The sequence below is a fragment of the Corylus avellana genome, chromosome ca3 (assembly GCF_901000735.1).
Source record: "Corylus avellana chromosome ca3, CavTom2PMs-1.0".
NCBI classification, from domain to species: domain Eukaryota; kingdom Viridiplantae; phylum Streptophyta; class Magnoliopsida; order Fagales; family Betulaceae; genus Corylus; species Corylus avellana.
In genome coordinates this window covers 39,271,393-39,296,509 of record NC_081543.1, presented here as the reverse complement: position 1 = coordinate 39,296,509, position 25,117 = coordinate 39,271,393, and the positions used below count along the sequence as shown (strand labels likewise).

General features: G+C 36.6%; 2 protein-coding genes and 2 pseudogenes across 2 annotated transcripts in view; 2 read left to right on the top strand and 2 right to left on the bottom strand.

The window, feature by feature from the left end:
• The window catches only part of LOC132173824 (pentatricopeptide repeat-containing protein At1g64100-like), a 5,611-nt gene extending 3,386 nt beyond the window's left edge, over positions 1-2,225 (top strand). The window contains exons 8-11 of the mRNA XM_059585444.1: positions 261-359; positions 456-560; positions 668-763; positions 1,698-2,225. Coding sequence (XP_059441427.1) covers positions 261-359; positions 456-560; positions 668-763; positions 1,698-1,829 — 432 coding nt within the window. The 3' untranslated portion in view covers positions 1,830-2,225. The remainder of the gene's footprint in view (positions 1-260; positions 360-455; positions 561-667; positions 764-1,697) is intronic.
• LOC132174627 (subtilisin-like protease SBT5.4) overlaps positions 1-5,232 on the bottom strand; it is a 13,223-nt pseudogene extending 7,991 nt beyond the window's left edge.
• On the top strand, positions 4,975-11,044 carry LOC132176271 (pentatricopeptide repeat-containing protein At1g64100-like). Its single transcript, XM_059588431.1, has 10 exons — positions 4,975-5,191; positions 5,307-5,762; positions 5,882-6,080; positions 6,196-6,826; positions 7,575-7,673; positions 9,012-9,107; positions 9,210-9,308; positions 9,418-9,522; positions 9,630-9,725; positions 10,686-11,044. The coding sequence occupies exons 2-10, from the start codon at positions 5,609-5,611 to the stop codon at positions 10,806-10,808; spliced, it is 1,602 nt and encodes a 533-aa protein (XP_059444414.1). The 5' UTR covers positions 4,975-5,191; positions 5,307-5,608; the 3' UTR covers positions 10,809-11,044.
• Positions 11,045-11,278: 234 nt separating this feature from the next.
• Positions 11,279-23,125, bottom strand: LOC132174626 (uncharacterized; annotated as a pseudogene).
• Between the last annotated feature and the right edge of the window lie 1,992 nt (positions 23,126-25,117).

The window sequence follows — 25,117 nt, the reverse complement described above, 5'->3', positions numbered from 1 at the left end:
ATATATTTGTTTGGATCGAAAGATCTTTGTTGCTCTAAGTGCCATATGATCGTTTTACTTTGTTGTTCTGAGTTCCGCATGATTGTTTTTTAGGCTGAAAAAGTTGCAAGAATGCAGAGGAGGAAGGATGAGGAGCGTGAGGCAAAGGAGCGTATGGTGGTAAGTGATTTTTTTTTTTTGGATCAAAAGATATTTGTTGCACTGAGTGCCACATGATTGTTTTACTTTGTTGTTTTGAGTTCCACATGATTGTTTTAAAGGCTGAACAAGCTGCAAGAGATTGGCAGAGTAATCAAGATAAGTATGCAGAAATGCAGAGGAGGAAGGATGAGGAGCGTGAGACAAATGAGCGTATGCTGGTATATATATATTTTGGATCAAAAGATCTTTGTTGCTCTGAGTGCCACATGATTGTTTTACTTTGTTATTCTAAGTTTCACATGATTGTTTTGAAGACTGAACAAGCTGCAAGAGATTGGCAGAGTAAACATGTACAAGACAAGTATGCAGAAATGCGGAGGAGAAAGGATGAAGAGCATGAGGCAAAGGAGCATATACTGGTACGTGATATATTTTTTTTGTTGGATTTTCAATCTGCATGTGCGTGTACACATGTTTGTGTAGAAGTGGTATTCCTTGTTGAAGAATTTTGTGGTGCTTCATATAGAAAGAAGAAGCATTAAAGGCTCGTAGAGCCAGGGAGGAGGAAGCTACTACATTAGAGTTTGAGAAGAGGAAAGGAGATTTTGTGGAGAACATAAAGGTGAGTTTTAGTCCTGTGAATAATAGACTCCTCAGAGATTTGGTTGAGACTTTTTTTTTTTTTTTTTAATATCCATTTTACGTCGTTTATGGTGGCAAATGAAGTAAATTTTTTATGACAGTAACAACGTAAAATTTTTAGGGTTAAATTCACTTTACCCTCTAAGTTTCTGGGGTTTTTCAATTCACACCTCAATGTTTAAAAATTGGCAATGTACCTCTTAGTGTTGCAAAAATTTTCAATTCAGACCTTACGTTACTAATTTTCTTCTAATTGGACGGAAATTAAAAATAAAAAAACGCATGGAGGGTAATTACATAATTTCATAGATTTCCGTTCAATTTGATGGAAATTAGTAACAGAGGGTCTGAATTGAAATTTTTTGAAACATTAGGGGTAGTAAACTTATGTAGGTCAAATTAGCACTCATGCCTTAGTAAACTTAAAACACTCAAATTCTCATTAATTAAGTTACACTAATAGATTATGGAGAGTACATAGGTATTTATCAGATTATAGTTTTAACTCATGCGTTTAGGTTTTTGTCAGATTATTGTTTTAGTGATCTATATGGGTATTTAGGCGAGTTGGGGTATTTTGTTTCGAATCTCTCTGTTTGAAGCTTATAGACTCTGTTTGGTTGATGATAAAATGTGGAGAGTGTTATGCAAAATTTTGGCTTTTGAAGTGTGGTTGCTGCTAATCCATGGGAGAGAGTAAGTTGAAATTTGTGAAAATAATTAAATCGAAAGTAAATTGATGATATCCCATGTGTTTAAGTGGTGATCTTATTTCCTTAGACCCCTTTTTTCAAAATCATGAGTTAAAGGAAGTATCTTGCATAAGGCTAGATGAATTTGGTTATTTGGATGTTGACTTATTACTGTTTATATGGGACTACTCTGTATGATAGTTTCTTTTGGGTTCATCACAGCCACAAGGCCCAATACATTTGCCTCAGGATGAAGATGAACTAAGGCCACTTAATCGAAGATCAAAGCAGGCAATGAGTTGTGTCAGCTTTTTGTGCTGTTATTTTTTCTTTGAGAGATGCTGGGGGTATTAACTATTTTACTATTAGAGGACTTACTAAACTGATGTGTAGTTCATTCATTAGATAAAAACAAAACAATTAATTAAGAAAAATGTAACGAATATCAATGAATAAGCTACACATCATGTTAATAAGCATCCGTCAGTAAAAAAAAAAAAAAAAAGTTAATACCCATACTATTTCTCCTTTCTTTTACTTCTTATAAATTATCTTGAGTAATACTTTTAGGTATTTTGTAGCTTTTAATAGCGTGTACGTGGACTGCTTTTAGTGATCTGTACGTATGGTTATTTAGGTGAGTTGGGGTATTTTGTTTCTGAGTCTCTGTAAGTTTGGTGATCATTTCAATGTAAGAAGAAGACATATGAGACTAAGCTTGAGACAGTTTCTTAGAAATAAAAATTAAAAATTAAAAAGCTTGCCATTTTTGTTGTCAACGGTTGGTGTTTGGGATACAGAGAGAAAAAGAGGACTAGAAATATTATAATTACAGGAGAGTCTAGCAAATGATCAAACAATAAATTGAAATACATTTTCACTTTTCAAAAGAGCTCACTGTAATCGGACTCCTCACGAAGTGCTTCCCATCTGACCACTCCAATGCTCCAAACACAAAGACCGTAAGATTAGTCGTCGCTGCCTTGGGCTTCAAAATAACCTTGAAGCTCTGTTTTCTCCGACTGCATTGAACACCAATTTTGTCGGTTCAACCGAGACCAAAACTCCCACAGGTTGCTTCACACGCGCTACGTACGACGCGTGTGGAGAACCAACATTAGTCACCGTTCTAGTAACGGTCACCGCGGTTGCATGCAGATTAGAAACGGTGATTGAAGGGTAGTTGAAGTCTCTGGTGCTGAAAAACTTAGGACACGCAAATGCCCGGCTTTCCGAAAATAGTTGGATCATCGAGTGGTTGTAGCCACGAGAACATAAGTAGTTCAAGTAATCATTGACGGTCAGATCGTAAATGAGTCCGGGGTCCATTGCGCTGTTTGGATGCACATGTCCTGCGCCGTACTCCAATGGCGTCGCTTTGGAAGCGGATTCCAACGTGATTGGTTTCATGTTATTACCTCGTGTTGTCGCTGGAAATTAATTAACACAAAAGAAATAGAAAGATTAAATTCATCTGTCTTTGTTAACTTAAGTTTTTGAAATAAGTTATAATTTAATACCGGTGGTCATGATGGCGGATTTGATTGCCGCGGGACTCTATTTAGGGTGGAGCGTTTTGAGAAGGCCGACAATGCCAACAACATGAGGGCATGCCATCGAAGTTCCAGAGAGCATATCGTAAGGAAACCGACGTTTATCAAAATCTACTTGAGTTATACTTACAACTTCGCTGTAAGCGGCAATTATATTCATCCCTGGGGCAGTGATATCAGGCTGCAATTATGCAAAAAGGCATGCAAGTAAGATCATCAGCAGAATAATACTAAAAAAAATTCAAACGAAAGAAGAATTGCTCAGTAGATCGACCTTGAGGATTTCTAAATCAATGAGATTTGGTCCCCTAGATGAGAAGGAAGCCATATATGGAGATGGCTTTACTCCCAATTGTGTCCTCACATGAGTCATGAAAGCAAAAGGGCTCCTATTAAAATACAAATCCCACAATGATTAACAGATGTAAGTTGCTGCAAATAATCTTGAGTTTTTTTAAGTAAAAAAGAAGATTGAAACAAGTGAAATTAAGGTGGAAGAAATACTTGGTAGTTTTGATGTAAGCAAAGACTTGTTGGCCATCGGCGTAAGTGAGATGTGAAGTTGGGAGAAAATGAGTATCGGCTTGAATGTCATTCAAACTGTCCTTATCGTTAGCCAAAATCATGCCCACAGCACCTGCCTCACGGGCGTGATAGCTCTTTTCAACTCTTGCATTTTCCCCTCGAAGACACACCAAAATCTTTCCTTTCACCTTTTGGGGATCAAGAGTTTTAGCCTGACAAAGCAGACTATATATATATATATATACGTACCACCAGAAATGGAAGAAATTTAATCATATTGTTTGATGGACGAACAAAATTATATATATATATATATATATATATATATATATTTCAAAAGATATATAATTGCTTACGCTGCCCCAGCGGTTGCATTAGCAGCTCTGGCATCTGCAGCACTGATCAATGGGGAGAACTTGTTTGATGGCCTCCCTGCTGAAAGGCTGACTCCCTGGCAATCATAATCATAAATATTTATATACAATTCCTTCCCATGTAATTAAGGAATATGCAAAATTAATTAGGACTCTTAAATATTATCAGCAAACAATACCTTGAAGTGCTTTTTGTTGCCAAGAGTAACAAAATTTTCAAACTTCCGGTCTATCGAACTAGCTGCAACCGTGAACATCCATGGTGCCACGTTTCCGACAGACCCCACAAACGGTCCATCGTTGCCGGCCGAGGTAACCACAACAATGCCATGCTTAACGGCGTGGAAGGAGCCTATTGCTAACGGATCATTAAAAAATTCAACGGGGCTCCCACCCAGAGACATAGAAAGCACATCGACGCCATCGCCTATTGCAGCTTCGAAGCCAGCCAAGATATCCGCGTCATAGCACTGGTTGCCGTTGATTGGTGGCCAGATTCCGCGCCACTTGCTCGTCACTAAAGCTCTTTGGTTCCGGCCAAACACCTTTAATTTACAACCGCATCAAAAAAGGAAAGCAAAAGCAAAAGGCCAGATCCGTGGTAAAGAAATCAATAAATTTGTGAAGTCCACTTATAAATCATCCTTTAACTTTGCCTTAGGAGGTACTCCTGTATAGCATAAAGAGTGAAATCCATCTTTGGCGTCATGTTGACAGATTCCGCGCCACTTGCTCGTCACTAAAGCTATTTGGTTCCGGCCTATTAGAAATGGGTCCTTAAAACCCAAGCAATGTGGGATTTCCAACACGGCCAAACACCTTTAATTTCACAACCGCATCAAAAAAGGAAAGCAAAAGCAAAAGCAAAAGGCAAGATCCGTGGTAAAGAAATCAAGCAAAATGTCACAACCCCGGATGAAATACGCCGATCTGAGTTTCTTCTTCTTCTTTGCCTTCTTGTACTGTAAATACCCAAAAAACAAAAAAGAAAGAGTTATTAATTGTCCAACAGTTTTGACGTGGAAGAAAAGCCTCCCATAAAAATCTTTCTTTCAGTTCAAGCGACCCACGACGTCATTTCTGGCAAGAAAACAAAAGAGAGAGAAAAAAAAAGAGCTAAATAACGGAAAAGGATACCAGAGAAAGAAAGAGTGGAAGGGAGAAGGATGGAGACAGAGACATACCACCTTCTCCGGTGACTCTCACGAAGGAGGCAGAGTTTCTCACGTACGGCCGGGCCGGATGAGTGTTTTCTTCAAGAGAGGTTTCAGAGCTTCTTTCACTTAAAACAAGAGAGAGAAGCATTTGTTTTTGTTTTTCTCTTGTTCTTTTTGCTTAACTCACTCTTTTTCTTTTTACTTCTCTCTTGATATGTAGAGAAAAAAACAGAAGCGACAAATCAACAAAAAGGGCACAACCAAGAATTGAAAGAGGCAAGCACCATGAACAACAAACGTCGGTAAACAAACATTAATGGGTCCATAGGGAAAGAAAACGAGGAGGCCATGGAAGCCTTCCAAACTTGAATTTCTTTGGAATTGAGTGGGTGATTTTGTTGTCGATTCCAGTATTTGCTCATTCAATCCAACGGGAAGCTCCAAGAGTGTGTGACTCCTATTTATATATATCAAACACTGGAGGATAATCAAGTTTGAAGATTTTTAAGGTTAAAGAGAATCAAATGGGTGTGTGTAATGAAGAAAAATGGATAGAGCATTATAGCAACTCTCATAAAATACTGCTTGTGGGTGAGGGGAATTTCTCTTTTGCTGTATGCTTAGCAAAAACATTTGGCACTGCTGAGAACATGATTGCCACCTCTTTTGATTCCAAAGGTATCATTTACTCTTTCATTTACTCTTCTTATACATTTGTTTCTGCCCTCCCTATAATTTATATCATATAATTTTGGACTTGTTTCTAACATGGGATCTGTTCGACATGTATGCCAAAGAGTTATTGACGAAGGCGTATACGAATGCAAATACCAATTTGAAAGAACTGAAGAAGCGGAGATGCACTGTTTTACATCATGTCGATGCCCATACTATGCACCGACACCCTCACCTTCGTTCGAAATTGTTCGACAGGATAGTCTTCAATTTTCCTCATGCTGGTTTCATTTGGCCGGAATGTTGGAAGCCCCAAATAGAGTAAACTTTCTAACTTTTTGAAAATGTTTATGATAATGGCCGGGCACTTATCAGACTTCACCGGAAAAAAAGTAGGAATCAATTTTTTTTTTTTTTTTTTTTTTTTTTTTTTCAGACTTCACCGGAAGTTGGTTAGGGGTTTCTTGAGTAATGCAAATCACATGTTGACAGAGAATGGAGAAGTTCACATTACCCACAAGACAACTCACCCTTTCAGTAAGTGGGAGATAGTGGAGTTGGCAGAGGAGATTGGGCTGTGTTTGGTTGAGAAAGTGCCATTTGCAAGATGGTACTATCCAGGTTACGTTAATAAGAGAGGATCTGGGGCTGAAATCAACCAGACATTCCATCTAGGAGAATGCAGTACTTTCAAATTCGCCAGTAACATATTATTTCATAACACCTTGATTGATGGTATGTGTAATGCTGGAAAACTTACCATTGCAAGAGAAATGTTTAATAGTCTTCCTACGAAAGGCTTGCAACCTAATTATCGGACTTACAATATAATGATCAATGGGTTTTGCAAAGAGGGACTACTGAACGAGGCGAGGGAGTTATTTGAGAAAATGAACAAGAACGGTTGTTCACCTGACCATTTCACATATAACATAATCATCCAAAGCTTCTTGCAACATAATGAGACATCATGGGTAGTGAAATATTTCCAAATGATGGTTGACAAGGGTTTCTCTGCAAATGTGACCACTAACACCATTTGGACCAACTTGTTCTCCGCTAAAAAGGTAAATAAAACCTTTACAATAATATATTCAAAAGTCTATGTGAAAGGCTGAAAGCTTTCTAGTTCTTCAATTCGTAGGACAAATTTCATATTCTAATCCTTATTGAGTCAATATTTAAGGAATGTTAACACATTTGCTGCAAGTCATTCGATCAGGTGATATTTCTTTCCATCTTGTTTGGACTATAGTTGTGTATTGCTATTCCTTTTTTTGTTATCTTTTCGTACAATTATCTGTAAACTAATTGTGTTGTAATGAACTTTTATTTCTAAAGATTTATTTAAACATTTTATTGATGCAGAGTTATTACAAAATATTTGTGCATTTGGAGTTTGTGGTTCTTGATGGTTGTATGCTTATTGCCAGTTTTAAGTGATTCTTTAACTAAATTAATTTTTTATTTATGAGACAAATAATGATATGAATATTGCGATCAGATGAATGTATCACTTTTATGATATAATGCAGTGGATACCTCATGCATATTTGTGATTAAGAATATATTTTTATTTTATATGCTTTTTGGAGTTGTATGGACATTAATGAATGAACTTCCTTACGCAATTGGAAGAATCCGTCTTTCGAAGTTTTACATATTCAAGTTCTATTTAAGATGTTTAAGTCCTTGATGTGTATATATATGAAGTTCGTGTTTCAAATTTTGTTTGGATCAAGAGAGCTTTGTTACTTTGAGTGTTACATGATTGTTTTACTTTTTTGTTTTGAGTTCCACATGATTGTTTTGAAGGCTGAACAAGCTGCAAGAGATTGGAAGAGTAAACAAGACAAGTATGCAGAAATGCAGTGGAAGAAAGATGAGGAGCTTGAGGCAAAGGAACGTATGCTGGTAAGTGATATTTTAGAGGGAGAATGAGAGGCTACTGTATTATTCTGCTTATTCTTAACCAAATACAAACATTTTAATATATAGGGTTACGAAAATATCACAATGACCAAACTATCTAATGACTTATAACCCTAATAACTCTTCTAACACTTTCTCAAACTGTATCATATAAATCATATAAATCCAACTTGCAAGAAACAAGCAAACAAAAAACACATATAAAAACATATTCTAACACTCCTCCTCAAGCTAGAACAGCTTGGAACACAGAATATAAAGACCTATAAAACTAACAAGAAAATTTGCTAAAACTTCAACGCCATTCGAAAACTCGTCGGAAACTGCAATAGGCAGTCAGATATTGCCGAAAAACACCAAGGCCGATAGGATCTCGCCGAAAAACAACAAGGACCGGTCGGAACCCATCACAAAACACCAAGGCCAATCAAATCTTGCCACAAAACACTGAAGGTAGATTGGACTTCACCGCAAAACACTAGGGCCGGTCGGATCTCGACAACTAACAACAATCACATTTCATGTGATCAACCAACGAGTCTTGCAGGAACTAGCAGGATACTAGTAGAAACGCCATAGACACCAAAACCAAGGCGAAATACTGCTGAAAAATCAAACAGGAACCTTCGCTGGAGTCTCGTTGGAACTTCGCCGGAGACAGACAAAATGCGCCAGCAACTCCAAGGATAGTAGCTACGTAATCAATCTACAACCACTGAGCAACTTTTCAACAACACAGTCCACGCCTATTCTAACAGAATTTTTTATTATTATTTTTTCCCAATGGCCACTACAACACGCCGGCCACCTTACACCAACAACCACAGACCATGCCGGCCACCGCACCATAAAAACCACCGTGAAAGCACACAACAAACTTTTTTTCTTTTCTTTTCTTTTGAAACTCAACCATGGATAATATCTTTCAAGGCACTACTTGTGTGGGCTCTAAGCCCACATGGGCGATGCTGCCACTAGAAGAACACTCACCAAAACAAAACAAAAAACAGTTGAAAACTAAGACTACAAACAAAGGAACAAGGATCTAAACCCTAAGGTTCTTACACCATGTTAAGAGTTTTGCAGTAAGTAGTTTAAAGGGAAAAGGGGAGGCTGCTGTATTATTCAGCTTATTTTTAACCTAATACAAACATCCTAATATATAGGATTAGGAAAATATCACAATGACCAAACTACCCTCAAACCCTAATGACTTATAACATAATAACTCTTCAAACAGGATCAAAAGAGTTTTGTTACTTTGAGTGCCACATAATTGTTTTACTTTATTGTTCTGAGTTCCACATGATTGTTTTGAAGGCTGAACAAGTTACAAGAGATTGGCAAAGTAAACAAGATAAGTATGCAGAAATGCAGAGGAAGAGTGAGGAGCGTGAGGCAAATGAGCGTATGATGGTAAGTGATTTTTTTTTTTTTGGATAAAAAAGGCTTTGTTGCTCTCAGTGCCACATGATTGTTTTACTTTGTTGTTCTGAGTTCCACATAATTGCTTTGAAGGTTGAACAAGCTGCAAAAGATTGGCAGAGTAAACATGACAAGTATTTAGAAATGCAGAGGAGAAAGGATGAGGAGCGTGAGGCAAATGAGTGTATGCTGGTAAGTAATATATATATATATATATATTGGATCAAAAGAGTTTTGTTGCTCTGAGTGCCACATGATTGTTTTACTTTGTTGTTCTGAGTTCCACATGATTGTTTTGAAGGCTGAACAAGCTGCAAGAGATTGGCAGAGTAAACATGTACAAGACAAGTATGCAGAAATGCGGAGGAGGAAGGATGAAGAGCATGAGGCAAAGGAGCGTATGCTGGTACGTGATATATTTTTTTTGTTGGATTTTCAGTCTGCATGTGCGTGTACACGTGTTTGTGTAGGAGTGGTATTCCTTGTTGAAGAATTTTGTGGTGCTTCATATAGAAGGAAGAAGCATTAAAGACTCGGACAACTAGGGAGGAGAAAGCTGCTGCATTAGAGCTTGAGAAGAGGAAGGGAGGTTTTGTGGAGTACATAAAGGTGAGTTTCAGTCCGATGGATAATAGACTCCTCAGAGATTTGGTTGAGACTTTTTTTTTTTAATATCCATTTTATGTCGTTTATGTTGGCAAACAACGTAAATTTTTTATGCCGTTTGCACAGTAACAACATAAAATTTTTAGGGTTAAATTCACTTTACCCTCCTGAAGTTTCAGAGGTTTTTCAATTCGCACCCCAATGTTTAAAAATTGGCAATGTACCCTCCTAATATTTCAAAAATTTTCAATTCAGACCCTCTGTTACTAATTTTCGCCTAATTGGACGGAAATTTAAAAAAAAAAAAAAAATTTAAAAAGGCATTGAGGGTAATTACGTAATTTCATAGATTTCCGTCCAATTTGACGAAAATTAGTAACGGAGAGTCTGAATTTAAAATTTTTGAAACATTAGGGGTAGAAAACTTATGTAGGTCAGATTAGCACTCATGCCGTAGTAAACTTAAAACACTCAAATTCTCATTAGTTAAGTTACACTAAAAGATTATGGGGAGTACATAGGTATTTATGAGATTATAATTTTAACTCATGCGTTTAGGCTTTTGTTAGATTATTGTTTTAGTGATCTGTATGGGTATTTAGGCGAGTTGGGGTATTTTGTTTCGAATCTCTATGTTTGAAGCTTATAGACTCTGTTTGGTTGATGATAAAATGTGGAGAGTGTTATGCAAAATTTTGGCTTTTGAAGTGTGGTTGCTGATAATCCATGGGAGAGAGTAAGTTGAAATTTGTGAAAATAATTAAATCGAAAGTAAATTGATGATATCCCATGTGTTTAAGTGGTGATCTTATTTCCTTAAACCCCTTTTTTCAAAATCATGAGTTAAAGGAAGTATCTTGCATAAGGCTAGATGAATTTGGTTATTTGGATGTTGGCTTATATTATTACTGTTTATTTTGGGACTACAGATCTGTATGATAGTTTCTTTTGGGTTCATCACAGCCACAAGGCTCAATCCATTTGCCTCAAGATGAAGATGAACTACGGCCATGTAATCGAAGATCAAAGCAGGCAATGAATTTTGTCATTGTTGTGTCAGCTTTTTGTGCTGTTATTTTTACTTAAGAAATGTTAGAGGTAAACTGATGTGTAGCTCATTTATTAGAGAAAAACAAAATAATTAACTATCAAAGGTTTATTAAACTGATGTGTAGCTCATTTATTAGAGAAAAACAAAATAATTAACTAAGAAAAATGTAACGAGTACCAATGAATAAGCTACATATCATGTTAGTAAGCATTCAATACCCATACTATTTCTCCTTTCTTTTACTTCTTATAAATTATCTTGAGTAATATTTTTAGGTATTTTGTAGCTTTTAATAGCGTGTACGTGGACTACTTTTAGTGATCTGTACGTATGGTTATTTAGGTGAGTTGGGGTATTTTGTTTCTGAGTCTCTGTAAGTTTGGTGATCATTTCAATGTAAGAATTAGAAGACATATGAAACTAAGCTTGAGACAGTTTCTTAGAAATTAAAAATAAAAAATAAAAAAGGCTTGCCATTTTTGTTGTCAATGGTTGGTGTTTGGGATAAAGAGAGAAAAAGAGGACTAGAAATATTATAATTACAGGAGAGTCTGGCAAATGATCAAACAATAAATTGAAATACATTTTCACTTTTCAAAAGAGCTCACTGTAATCGGACTCCTCACGAAGTGCTTCCCATCTGACCACTCCAATGCTCCAAACACAAAGACTGTAAGATTAGTCGTCGCTGTCTTGGGCTTCAAAATAACCTTGAAGCTCTGCTTTTCTCCAACTGTATTGAACACCAATTTTGTCGGTTCAACTGAGACCAAAACTCCCGCAGGTTGCTTCACACGCGCTACGTACGACGCGTGCGGAGAACCAACATTAGTCACCGTTCTAGTAACGGTCACCGCGGTTGCATGCAGATTAGAAACGGTGATTGAAGGGTAGTTGAAGTCTCTAGTGCTGAAAAACTTAGGACACGCAAATGCCCGGCTTTCCGAAAATAGTTGGATCATCGAGTGGTTGTAGCCACGAGAACATAAGTAGTTCAAGTAATCATTGACGGTCAGATCGTAAATGAGTCCGGGGTCCGTTGCGCTGTTTGGATGCACATGTCCTGCGCCGTACTCCAATGGCGTCGCTTTGGAAGCGGATTCCATCGTGATTGGTTTCATGTTATTACCTCGTGTTGTCGCTGGAAATTAATTAACACAAAAGAAATAGAAAGATTAAATTCATCTGTCTTTGTTAACTTAAGTTTTTGAAATAAGTTATAATTTAATACCGGTAGTCATGATGGCGGATTTGATTGCCGCGGGACTCCATTTAGGGTGGAGCGTTTTGAGAAGGCCGACAATGCCGGCAACATGAGGGCATGCCATCGAAGTTCCAGAGAGCATATCGTAAGGAAACCGACGTTTATCAAAATCTACTTGAGTTATACTTACAACTTCGCTGTAAGCGGCAATTATATTCATCCCTGGGGCAGTGATATCAGGCTGCAATTATGCAAAAAGGCATGCAAGTAAGATCATCAGCAGAATAATACTTAAAAAAATTCAAACGAAAGAAGAATTGCTCAGTAGATCGACCTTGAGGATTTCTAAATCAATGAGATTAGGTCCCCTAGATGAGAAGGAAGCCATATATGGAGATGGCTTTACTCCCAATTGTGTCCTCACATGAGTCATGAAAGCAAAAGGGCTCCTATTAAAATACAAATCCCACAATGATTAACAGATGTAAGTTGCTGCAAATAATCTTGAGTCTTTTTAAGTAAAAAAGAAGATTGAAAAAAGTGAAATTAAGGTGGAACAAATACTTGGTAGTTTTGATGTAAGCAAAGACTTGTTGGCCATCGGCGTAAGTGAGATGTGAAGTTGGGAGAAAATGAGTATCGGCTTGAATGTCATTCAAACTGTCCTTATCGTTAGCCAAAATCATGCCCACAGCACCTGCCTCACGGGCGTGATAGCTCTTTTCAACTCTTGCATTTTCCCCTCGAAGACACACCAAAATCTTTCCTTTCACCTTTTGGGGATCAAGAGTTTTAGCCTGACAAAGCAGACTATATATATATACGTACCACCAGAAATGGAAGAAATTTAATCATATTGTTTGATGGACGAACAAAATTATATATATATATATATTTCAAAAGATATATAATTGCTTACGCTGCCCCAGCGGTTGCATTAGCAGCTCTGGCATCTGCAGCACTGATCAATGGGGAGAACTTGTTTGATGGCCTCCCTGCTGAAAGGCTGACTCCCTGGCAATCATAATCATAAATATTTATATACAATTCCTTCCCATGTAATTAAGGAATATGCAAAATTAATTAGGACTCTTAATATTATCAGAAAATAATACCTTGAAGTGCTTTTTGTTGCCAAGAGTAACAAAATTTTCAAACTTCCGGTCTATCGAACTAGCCGCAACCGTGAACATCCATGGTGCCACGTTTCCGACAGACCCCACAAACGGTCCATCGTTGCCGGCCGAGGTAACCACAACAATGCCATGCTTAACGGCGTGGAAGGAGCCTATTGCTAACGGATCATTAAAAAATTCAACGGGGCTCCCACCCAGAGACATAGAAAGCACATCGACGCCATCGCCTATTGCAGCTTCGAAGCCAGCCAAGATATCCGCGTCATAGCACTGGTTGCCGTTGATTGGTGGCCAGCAGACCTTGTAGGAAGCCACACGGGCTTTTGGTGATCCGCCCTTTGCTGTGCCATTGCCATTCCCCAAAATACTAGCTCCGGCTACAAAGTTACCGCCGGCGGTAGATAAGGTGTGGGACCCATGGCCATCGGTGTCACGAACAGTGTAAAAGGATGCGTTAAGATGACCTTTTTCCCCTGCAGCAAAGCCTTTGTTAAAGTACCTTGCTCCGATCAGCTTCCTGCATTAAATAACAATTGGAAACAGTGATTTCGATGGTATATTCAAATTGTAATATATTATCCCAAATAGTTTTAAAAATCATTTAAATTAAAGTAGGTGAAAATGAACGTAAGAAAGTGAGAGTGTGTATAGCATTATTAAAAAAATAATAGACCTATTGCAACGAAAATGGTCTCTGTAGCCGCCTCTTTGACAGATACCACGCCACCTTGACGGGATGGGACCCATTCCTTCATCGCTAAAGCTCTTTGATTCCGGCCAAACACCTGGCACAAACCCAATAGGTTAGTAAAACATAAGGTGGTACTTTAATAAGATTATATAGGTCAATCATAATCGTAATTGGTCTCTTTAATTAAATTGGTCAAATTCTTAAGCTATATATAACCTAGTAATTTCATGTACAAATCTAATCAAATTCCATTAACTCATGCAACATATGAAATCTTGTAATCCAAATTTTTTCATGTAAAATTAATTATTATACTTTAATAAACTCCAAAGAGTATAAAACCTCACCCGTATCGAGGTTTCCAATAATTGTATCTTCGCCAAACCTTGCTATTTTCCATGCCGAATTGGCCTGAATTTCTCCGTCTCTCTCAAGTCCAAGAAAATCCCATGATCGTGTTGTGTGCAGTTTTCTTGGCTGGTTTTCGAAAACTGATACAACATTTGGATGCTCTGCAAGTGAACAAAAAAAGATGCCATTCTCAGCCATACGAGAAAACAGAACAAATGAGAAATTCAGAGAAACTTATAAGCAGTTTTCCTCACTTGCAATCGCTGCTGCTTCTTCCTCCCCGAGGGTTGCGGCAAAGCCATTGATATATCTTTCATATGAGTAAAAGATTGAATCCTTGGCCTTCTCAGTGCTGTGTAAGAAATTTAAAAATATCAAAGTTTACATTCTTATTCAATACAAAAAACAAAGAACAGAAAGTATACAGAACATGTTATCAAATTCTTTACCTTCCAACAAATGACGCAAGCAAATCGTAATGAGAATTTGTCGCTTGCTCGAGGTCAGCCAATGTAGGCTCAGCGCCATGTGAATGTGCTCCCATGTACACTATATAAGACTGCAGCCAAAATATAAAATTTAAGCCATTGATGGAACATTTATAGAACTCTATCGAATACCCAGAAAGCAAAACGTGCTTACCTTTTGAACGGCATGGGTGGGGGGCGTATGCAACAGAAAGAGAAGAACAAATGAAAGAAACAGAGGAAGAGTCGAGAGGCCCATTGTTTCCTATGGAGAATTTTTGCAGAGAAGTGAACAGAGGCTCTGCGTACCCCTGTTCAAAGGAAACTCTGCTTGGAAACTCTGCTTTTGGCCTTTCGATCGATTGTCTTTGGAAGCCAAAATATGATCAACCTTTATAGTGGAAGGTACTGGTACAGGATTTTTTTATTTTTTTTATTTTTACCATTTTAAACAAAAATTCTTTTTGTGGAACCGAGTAATTATAGAAAAATATTTCCAAAATTATGTGCTTCAGCAGAAAAATAGGAAGAAACAGAATCTGTATATGAGAATCTCTACAATGTAAACTGGCAACATAAATTCTGAGAAGTATGGGGGACTAAATTGGACTTCCACCACCTGTATTGCCTATTGGTTCAAAACATCATTTCACATTGGACCTTGTCTTCCGTTATAATCGTTGGGGATCCTTTGACTTTCCACCTTGTCTTCCATATATGGATGATTTCATCATACAATTGTAAGCACGCAAGAGGGAAGCCATATCTGATCTGATCTGTAATGGGTTCCTTTGGACGACTTGGCTCAAATTATGGAAAGAGGCTGAAAACAGAAACTTATATCCATGCATTTAGTTACATGCTATGACGTACACTTCTATCCAAATTTTTCGGATTGGGATCCCTTCAATTGGGGATGCTGTTATTATCTTTGTCCTTTCCTCTTCCGATTTGGGTAGGCTATGTGATGTTGGATAAGGATTTCTACCAATTTTCTGTCTAAATTGTTTGTCTAAGTACGTGATGGAGTATGTCAAAATTTATTTAGGCAGGCGAATCTTGTTTGAATTCTCTCATAATGTTCTTTCCAAGCCAAATCACTTGAACAGGATACCCCTGCTTCGACAAGAGACCATCTCTCTTGGCCCCTCTACAATTTTCTTTGCCCTTCCTCTCTTATACGGAATCTAAATTCTCAATTTTTATATGAGACATGCCCCCAAATGAATTCCATGATCATCACCAAAGACAAATACTCTAAATCAATGTGTGTTTTTTATGCACATTTTATGTAGTTTTTTTTTTTTTTTTTATTTTGGGGGGAGGGGGGAAGTATAATTATGTAATTAGGAGCAGTGGTAAATGTCATTTATGTATCCCTCTTGTGCCTCTTCAAAACTGATGTGGCTTTTAAAATCATCATTGGATTAAAATTCAATAATTTATTACAAATTCAATAATAATTTTAAAGACACATCAATTTTAAAGAAATACAAGAAAAACATAAAGAATAATTTTTAGTATTACTCATATAATTAGTGTCTTGATGCATGTTGAGTTAAGACGATGCAATTATAGTCAAAGTGTAATTTTTTTTTTATATGTCCGCACAAGGGGAGCAAAAGGAGCAGAGAGATTAGATCCGGTCAAAGTGTAACTTCAATTAGGCAATTGCAGCAAAACAACCCTATATGTGTCATAAACCATTTAAGGTACTATAACCATTTTTTTAGAGTCAATGCCATTCCTTCCTATTTTAGAGGCAATGCATGTTGGTTCTGTAGTTTCAAATAATAGCGATTTCAAAACTGCAATTTGAAAACACTATTTTTAAAAACGTAATTAAACGGTAGGTAAAATTGCGGTTTGTCTTTTAAAATTAAAAGCACACCCCTTTGCATTCGATTTAAAAACAGATATTTTTTATGTTTTCAAACCGTCTTTTTTATAAAATACACTCTCAAATGACACCTTTATCCCAAGGCCAAACCGACTCAACAAAAGTCGGGCTTATGGATGTGGCTAGAAGGGGCTTTATTTTAGACTCTAAAGACAACACACATATTTTTAAAAATATATGTTGAGAATTACATGTTTTATAGGTACATGTTAATTTAATAGACAGAGTCCTTAATTGTAAAGAAAGATAAACTAAACAGATGATTTTTTTTTTTTCTTTTTTTGGCGTTGGGTTGGATTGGAGGTGATGAATAGAATCCATAATTCGTCAGAAATCATACCGGGGTTGGTACTCGCCCCTCCAACTCCACATATCTATGAGGATTAGTTTACTGAACGAGATAATTTGTTAAGAACAATACTAATAATAGACACACAAAGTAATTTTTATATTAATTTGTTAAGATCCGACCAATAAAATTCATGGCAGTAACTATATATATCCGTCCTTGAATTCTTATTACAAAATAAGGACGTAATATTTAACATTTTTTTTTTTAAAAAAAAAAAAAAAAAAAAAGAACCGATCATTGCGGATCAACAAATGGAGATATACATGTGGTTTCAGGTATTTATATATATAAAAAATAAAATAAAAAAATAGACGTACACTTTGACTTCAATAATGGGGAAAGGAAATCTAATATCTAATCTTATCTTTATCTTATATTCTTATATATATTTTTAAGAAAATGCTAAAGGTTAAACTATTTTGCCCAATTTTGGGCCAACTTTTGTCTTATTTTTTAATTAAAAAAAAAACCAAAAAAAAATGTAAAAAATGTGTGAAGCAATAATATGTTTTTTTGGTCCTTCTTTTATTTAGTATTTTTTTGAAATTTTTTTTTTTAAAAAAAATGTCTTAAAAAAATGACATTATTATGAAGAAGAAAGACAATTTTTTTTTTTTTTTAAAGACCAAATAAAAGAAGGACCAAAAAAAACATTATTGCTTCACACATTTTTTTTAAAAAAATTAAAAAAATAAAGCAAAAGTTGGCCCAAAGTTGGGCAAAATAGTTGAGTCCCTATCATTCCTCATATTCTTTTTTTAATATATAATAGGGGAGTTTTAAAAGGGAGGGCATAACATTGCGACAAATGACATCCTTAAATTGTGACATGTGTCTCTTAAGTTAAAAACACTATGTTTCACACTTTCACTCAAATACTGTTTCCCTTCCATTAAAGGTAGTAAAATAACTACAACAAAGAAAATCATTTTCGTCAACAAGGTTCTCTTCTCTTTCTTTTTCTTTTTGTGCTTCTTGAGAAAAAAAAAAAAAAAAAAAAGGTTTGGTTTAATTTGTGCAATTTTTTTTTCTCTCCAAACATTTTTCGGTTTGTTTTGATTTTAATATTTTTTAAAAAAATGTATAAACAAATACTACATGTGGCATTCTTTTATGCGGACAACTGTCCATGTTTAAGTGCAAAACAAGTGTTTAGTTTTTTGTTTTTGTTTTTATTTTTTATTTTTTATTGAAACCAAAACAAACTCTGGTTAAACGTTATGCCTTTAGTTATTTTTTCAAAACAAAGTTTCTAATAAAAGAGCGTATTCAAGGAACAATACCTCTCTCCTCACTTCATTTCTCCCAAATGTCTATGGCATACGGTTATTCCAATATAGAGCATCTTACGGGACAACAATGGAGATGAAGATGGCTTCGGGATGGTCTAAATGACGTAGGGTGTAGTTGTACGTACATGTGACCAAGTTTTTGATTGAAATTATTTAGAGGCATGCAGCTTGGTTTAAAATATTTTGGTGAACAAAACAAAGAGCAATAAAATTAAGAAGCAAAGCAATTGGAAAGAGAAAGAAAAAGATGAACCATCACAAATTTGGAATTTTTTTTTCTTCATTTGTGATGTATGTTTCAGTAATTGTTGGTGCCAGTTTTAGACTTGGTTTAAAACACCATATTTTACACTTTCACACAAACACCACTTCCCCTCTATTTCACGTATAGAAATTTGGTTCTTTTTTTCTAAAAAAAAATTCATTAATTTTTTTTATTCCTCATTTGTGATGTATATTTTGGTAGTTGTTGGTGCCAATCTTATTAAGAAAATTACTCTTTTCAAATTCGAAACCGACACATTCCCTTCCCTTCCCAAAACGTCAGTTTTGGACTTAGTTTAAAACATCATACCTCACCCTCGACTTTGATGAATTTTATCAATGGAGATTCATGAGGATGTATTGTGTTTGTTAAATGTAGGTTACTTTACATTTGCAGGCGTGTTAAAAGAACCATTTGTTTCTTTATTTTTTGTCGTTATGTATTCATTTTTTCTCTTTATTTTTTGTACTAACTTTTATATTATTTTTTAACTTCTGTTCTAAAACTAGTTTCATTTACATTATATATTGAGATTTGAGAAGATGATCAAAAACATAAAAAATAAAATAAAACTCTATTTGACAATACTTTTTTCTATACATGTGAATTTCATTGAAACCAAGAAATGTACACGGAAAATAAAGAAAGTCAAAATAGAGCTTGTGATGATAAAATGGGAAGGCCTCCAAGTATAATTGTTGCCCCTTAAATTGATTGTAATAGACAAGTAATTAAGAATCACTAAAATTTCAGCAAGTTTAATTAATTTTGCTTTAGATAGATGATGGATTTACATACATAAGAATGTTTCATTAATATTAATGGTGGACATTTATTTTCTGTAAACATTTTTCAGCCAAAAAAGAAAAAGTGCAAGGTTCTAACAAATGATCATCTCACTCCTATTTAGAAGAAGATCAGCTCACTGCAATAGGACTCCTCACATAGTGCTTCCCATCCGACCAAATCAAGTACCCGAAAACATAATCAGCAACACCATTTCCCTTTGGCTTCAAAGTAACCTTGAAGCTCTGCTTCTCTCCGGCCGCCTTGAACGTCAATTTTGTTGGTGTAACCAACACCGAAACTCCAGCAGGTTCTCTGACACGCACTTGGTACGAGGTGTTCGGAGAACCAACGTTGGTTACTGTTCTGGTAACAGTCACTGGACTTCCACCGATATTTGAAACTGCGATTGAAGGATAATTGAAGTCTGCCACACTGAAAGACTTGGGACACGCGTACGGTGCGCCCGAGAATACTTTGATCAATGTCTGATTGTACCCACGAGAGCATAAGAAGTTCAAGTAATCGTCAACAGTCAAATCATAAATCAGTCCAGGGTCGGCTGCACGGTTTGGTTGCACGTGTCCTGCGCCATACGCGAATGGGCTGGCTCTGAGATTAGTGGCCGAGTCCACTATTGCTTCCTTGTTGTTATCTCGGATTCTTCCTTGAAATTAACAAAAATAGAAATAGATAGATTAGAAAGGGGAAAGATTGCTACGATGCGTTAATATTTAATTTAAATGGGGTGAATTGATGGAGTAAAGGTTTGATTCTAAGACTTTTGACTTTGATACCATATTAAATCACCACTTATAGGAAGATGTAAATTTAATCACTTAATCATTAATTTAACATGATTAACTTAAGAGATGGATTGAGGATGTTGGTTTGTACCGGTGGTCATGATTGCAGATTTGATTGCTGCGGGGCTCCAGGTAGGGTGGAGGGATTTGAGAAGGCCGACAATGCCGGAAACATGAGGGCAGGACATGGAAGTTCCAGAGATAATATTGAAAGGAACACGACGTTTATCAGAGTCTTGATCTGTTGGACTTGTAGCTTCGCTATATGCAGCAAGTATGTTCACTCCTGGTGCTGTGATGTCAGGCTGCAATTAATACAATAATGTATATTATTGTATTATATAAAAGCAGAGAAAGGAATTTTTTTCATGATTGAAATGCTTAGAAGACCTTGAGGATTGATGGCTCAACGGGATTAGGCCCCCTAGATGAGAATGAAGCAATAACTGGAGCTGGCTTTGATCCCAATTCAGTCTTCACAGGAGTAATGTAAGCCGTAGGGTTCCTATTAAAATACATGTTTAATTAAGTTAATTGCTTCAAATAATCTTGAGTATAAAAAGTGAAAGTGGAAGAATATATAGAGATATATATATATACTTGGTACTGTTAATGTAATCAAAGACTTGTTGGCTGTCATTGTAAGTGAGATGTGAAGTAGGAAGCACATGAGCATCGGATATAAGTTCATTCCCACTGCTCACATCATTAGCCAATACCATTCCCACAGCACCTGCTAGAAGGGCCTGACGCCCCTTATCAACTCTTGGATTTATCCCTCGAAGACACACCAAAATCTTTCCTTTCACCTTCTTGGGGTCGAGGCCTCCAGCCTGACAAAGCAGGCTGCCAGGGAAATTTAAAGCAAAAAAAAGAAAAGAAATTAGAATTAGAATTATACACACTTGGTTGCATACTGCAGAGAAACGAATGAAATTCAATCATATTGCTTGATGGGTTGAAGACGTATGGTGTATCTGTGCGCGCTTACGCTGCCTGAGGGGATGCACCAGCAGCTACGGCATCTGCAGACCTTATCAATGGGTAGAACTTAGCCGGTCTCAAGGCTCCTGAAAGACTTGTTCCCTGGTAAAAGTAAAAGTAAGATTAACATTAATAAGCAACGTTACATATTCATCTTTTATCTCACCCCTATCCGATAGCACTGTCTCGTCACCCCAAAAATTCAGATGATGTGACAGTGAAAATCTGTCTTTAAATTTCGTTCTAGTTGTACTAAATACCGTTTCTTGGAAAAAAAAAAAGAAAAAAAAGAAATACCTTGATGTGCTTCTTGTTGCCAAGAGCAACATAAGTAGAAAACTCCCGGTCAAGCGTACTGGCTGCGATGGTGAATATCCATGGTGCGACGTTTGTAACGCTCCCCAGAGTTGGTCCATCATTTCCGGCCGAGCAAACAACAGTAATGCCTTTCTTAATAGCATGGAAGGAACCTATTGAGATCCCATCATTGGAAAATTCAGCGGGGCCGCCACCCACAGAAACAGAGATCACATCAACACCATCGCTTATTGCAGCTTCAAAGGCAGCCATGAGATCGGCGTCATAGCAAGAGCTGGTGTTGGCTGCATTCCAGCAGACCTTGTAGGCAGCCACACGGGCTTTTGGCGATCCACCCTTTGCAGTGCCATTGCCATTCCCAAAAACATTTGCGTTGCTCACAAAGTTACCGCCGGCGGTAGATAACGTATGGGTCCCATGCCCATCTACGTCACGAGCAGTGTTATAGGATTCGTTAAGATGAATCTTTGTACCTGCAGAAAATCCCTGGTTAAAATACCTTGCTCCGATCAGCTTCCTGCACACATAACAATTTCAAACAGAATAAAGTCAATACAAGCACTCTCAAATTGAATTTATTAGAGAAAAGAAAATAACCGACTTGTTGCAATGGAGACCATCTTTGTAGCCTTTTTCACATACGCCACGCCACCTCGATGGGACGGGACTCAATCCTTCATCACTGAAACTCTTCGATTCCGGCCAGACACCTAGCATGCACAACCCCATTCAAATGGTTATATGGATTAATGGGTAGTTCGAAAAAAATAAAAAAGATATCTCTAATCATCTTCAAGGTTGGGCTAGAAACAAGTAGACATCAAATCAAATTGGGAAAAGTCATGCAACATTTGAAATTTGGTGAAAGAAAAAGCAATCAAATCTTGTATCCAAATGGTTCCATGTAAAATTTGATTACCGGTATCGAGGTTTCCAATGATTGTGTCTTCACCAAACCTTGCTGCTTTCCATAACGCACCTTGACGAGTGTCTCCATCTCTGAGTCCAAGAAAATCCCATGATCGTGTTGTGAGGAGTTTTCTTGGCTTGTTTTCGAAAACTGATAGGACAGTTGGATCATCTGCAAGTGACCAAAAAAAAGGCATTCTCAGCCATGCGAGAAAAACAGAACAAATGAGAAATTCAGAGAAACTTATAAGCAGTATTCCTCACTTGCAATCTGTGCTGCTTCTTCCTCTTCGAGATTTGCGGCAAAGCCATTAATATTTTGTCTATAGGAGTAGAAGATTGCATCCTTAGCCTTCTCAGAGCTGTGCAAGAAATTTTAAATTATCAAAGTTGACATTCTTATTCAATACAAACCGCAAAGAACAGAAATTATGCAGAACATGTTATCAAATTCTATACCCTCCTAAGACTGTTCCAAGCAAATCATAATGAGAATTCGTCACACTATCGAGATCACCCGATGTAGGCTCTAGGGTCTGTGAATGTCCTCCCAAGTACACTATATAAGACTGCAGAAAAATATAAAAGTTAGGCTATTGTGGAACAATTATAGAACTCTATCGAATGCCCAGATGAATACTGGTAGTGAAATTCATTGAAACTTCAAAGTCGGTAAAATATATATATCAACATTTTCATAACTGAAGAACAGAAAACTTGGAATCATAATATCAGTCAGAAAGCAAAATGTGCTTACCTTTTTTTCGGCAAGGGTTGGCGTATGAAACAGAGAGAAAAGAACAAATGAAAGCAGTGAAGCAGGAAGAATTGAAAGATGCATTGCTTTCATTTGTATTGAGAACAGGGGAACAGAGTCTCTGGGATCCCCTGTTTTTGAAATCTCTGTTTTGGCTTGTCTTTGGAAGACACAATTTGGTCACCTTTATAGTGGATATTTGTTGAAATTTTTCGTCTTTTTATGGAATTGAGTAATTTTAGAGAAATATTTCCAATATTTTTTTCAATCTGTACAGTTGTCATAAGTTTGAACGACATATTACATGCCAAATTTGGTGGATTTAGCAGGAAAATAGTGAAAACAGAACCTCGTCTATTCTCTCTCTGTCATGTAAACCGGCAATGCAACTGCTTTGACTCAACTCCATGCTGTGGTAATTTATTTTGAGTTCGATTACCTCTAATTTTAATTAAATATTTCACGTGTTGGATTTTACCTATTAAAAAAAAAAATTGAGTCCACACGTGAGGATAAGCGTTAAAGTAATGATTAAGTAATTAAACTTACGTATTCCTATTGGGTATCAAATAATCGCTAAGATTCCTTTGACATTGGACCTTATCTTTCCTGTAGGCTGTATATGGATAGTGAATCAGTGAGAATCCATCTATTAGGGCTTGGTCTGGTTTAATGGGGTTAGTCCATTAAACGGGCACTAGCACAACTTTCCTTTGATTTTTCTTAAGTTTAGGCAACAAAATTACTTTTTGCTTTTCTATGAAAATATATTTCATAATAGTTTCCCTTATATTTCCCTATACCATTAAAATATTATTTCTTTCCAAAATGCAAGTTACTTACCTGCTCATTTTTTTTTCTTCACAAAATCTCAACACAATCCACAATTAAAGACAAAAAGATGAAAGATGAGAAATGTTTATATGAAAATAATGTATAGAAAACCAAAAGTGATTCCCTACACATTGGGAAACATTGTAGCAACCACGGAGGATTGGTTAAATATAGGAAATTTGATGTGAATAGGTTTTTGTGGTTTTTTTTATATTTTCCCTAAACATAGGAAAGAGAATGACATATACGACATCTGCTGCTAGTGCTCTAAACAAGCCAATGGACTATCCAGCCCAGGCCCAATAACGATGCCCAAGTGGTTGCAAAGAAATAGGTAATCCGGCAAAGCACCATTATCACTTCTCACGCTTGGTAGACATTTTAATCCCTTTGGTAGATGAGTAGGGTACATTAATCAAATCAAAAGATTAGGAGGACATCATGTTAAAGTAATAATTAATTAATTAGATTTATCATTTCTTATTAGCTTAAACTTTTATAATAAAATAATATTATAAAAAAGTTCATCAGTTCAAACATTGTCTCCGTTTATAAAAGAAAGATGTTTAAATTGATTTATTAGATTGAGAAGGCCAAGTGTAGTTTCCTAATTTAGATTACATGTGTAAAGGTTTATTGTCGGTTTGATGAGAGAGGCATTGCGGTGAAAGTGCTTTTGGGCAACTAATTTTCTGTTGGTTGGAAGATTAGGATATGTAGAAGATTCTTGCTACCCATCATGTGTTTTGGATTTGTGGCTAACGTGCAGCTAAAGAAGAATTTAGTCACTAATATGACACTCTTCTTCAAGCAAAATTCTCCTATAATGAGAGAATTTTCAAATATGGTCACTCAATTCTCTTCCTTTTGTCAATTCAGAGGCTCTTCTTTCTAATATGGGTAACTGTGAAATCTATCATAACAATCTTCTCAATTCTGAAATTGCATAGAAACCTTTCCACTTGCTACTGTGCCAAGCGGAGTATGACACATTATCACCAATTACGACATGGTTCTTCTTTTAGTTTCAAGTGTGGGAGGTGATACGGGGCTGCGCGGGTTTTTACCTTTCCCTCTGCAGCCATGTGGGTATCGTTATCGAGCGTATTTGGGCGTGGGTTGGTTAGTACATTCGCTTGCTAGCCCCTTCAATGGACTAACCAACCCAAGCCCTAATAGGTGGATTTTAGGTGTATCACTATCCATATATAGCCGAGGGCTATTTTCATAGAGTTATGCATAAGAGAAATGTTATATTTTCATCTCTCATCTGGGTCGTACAATCCAATTAT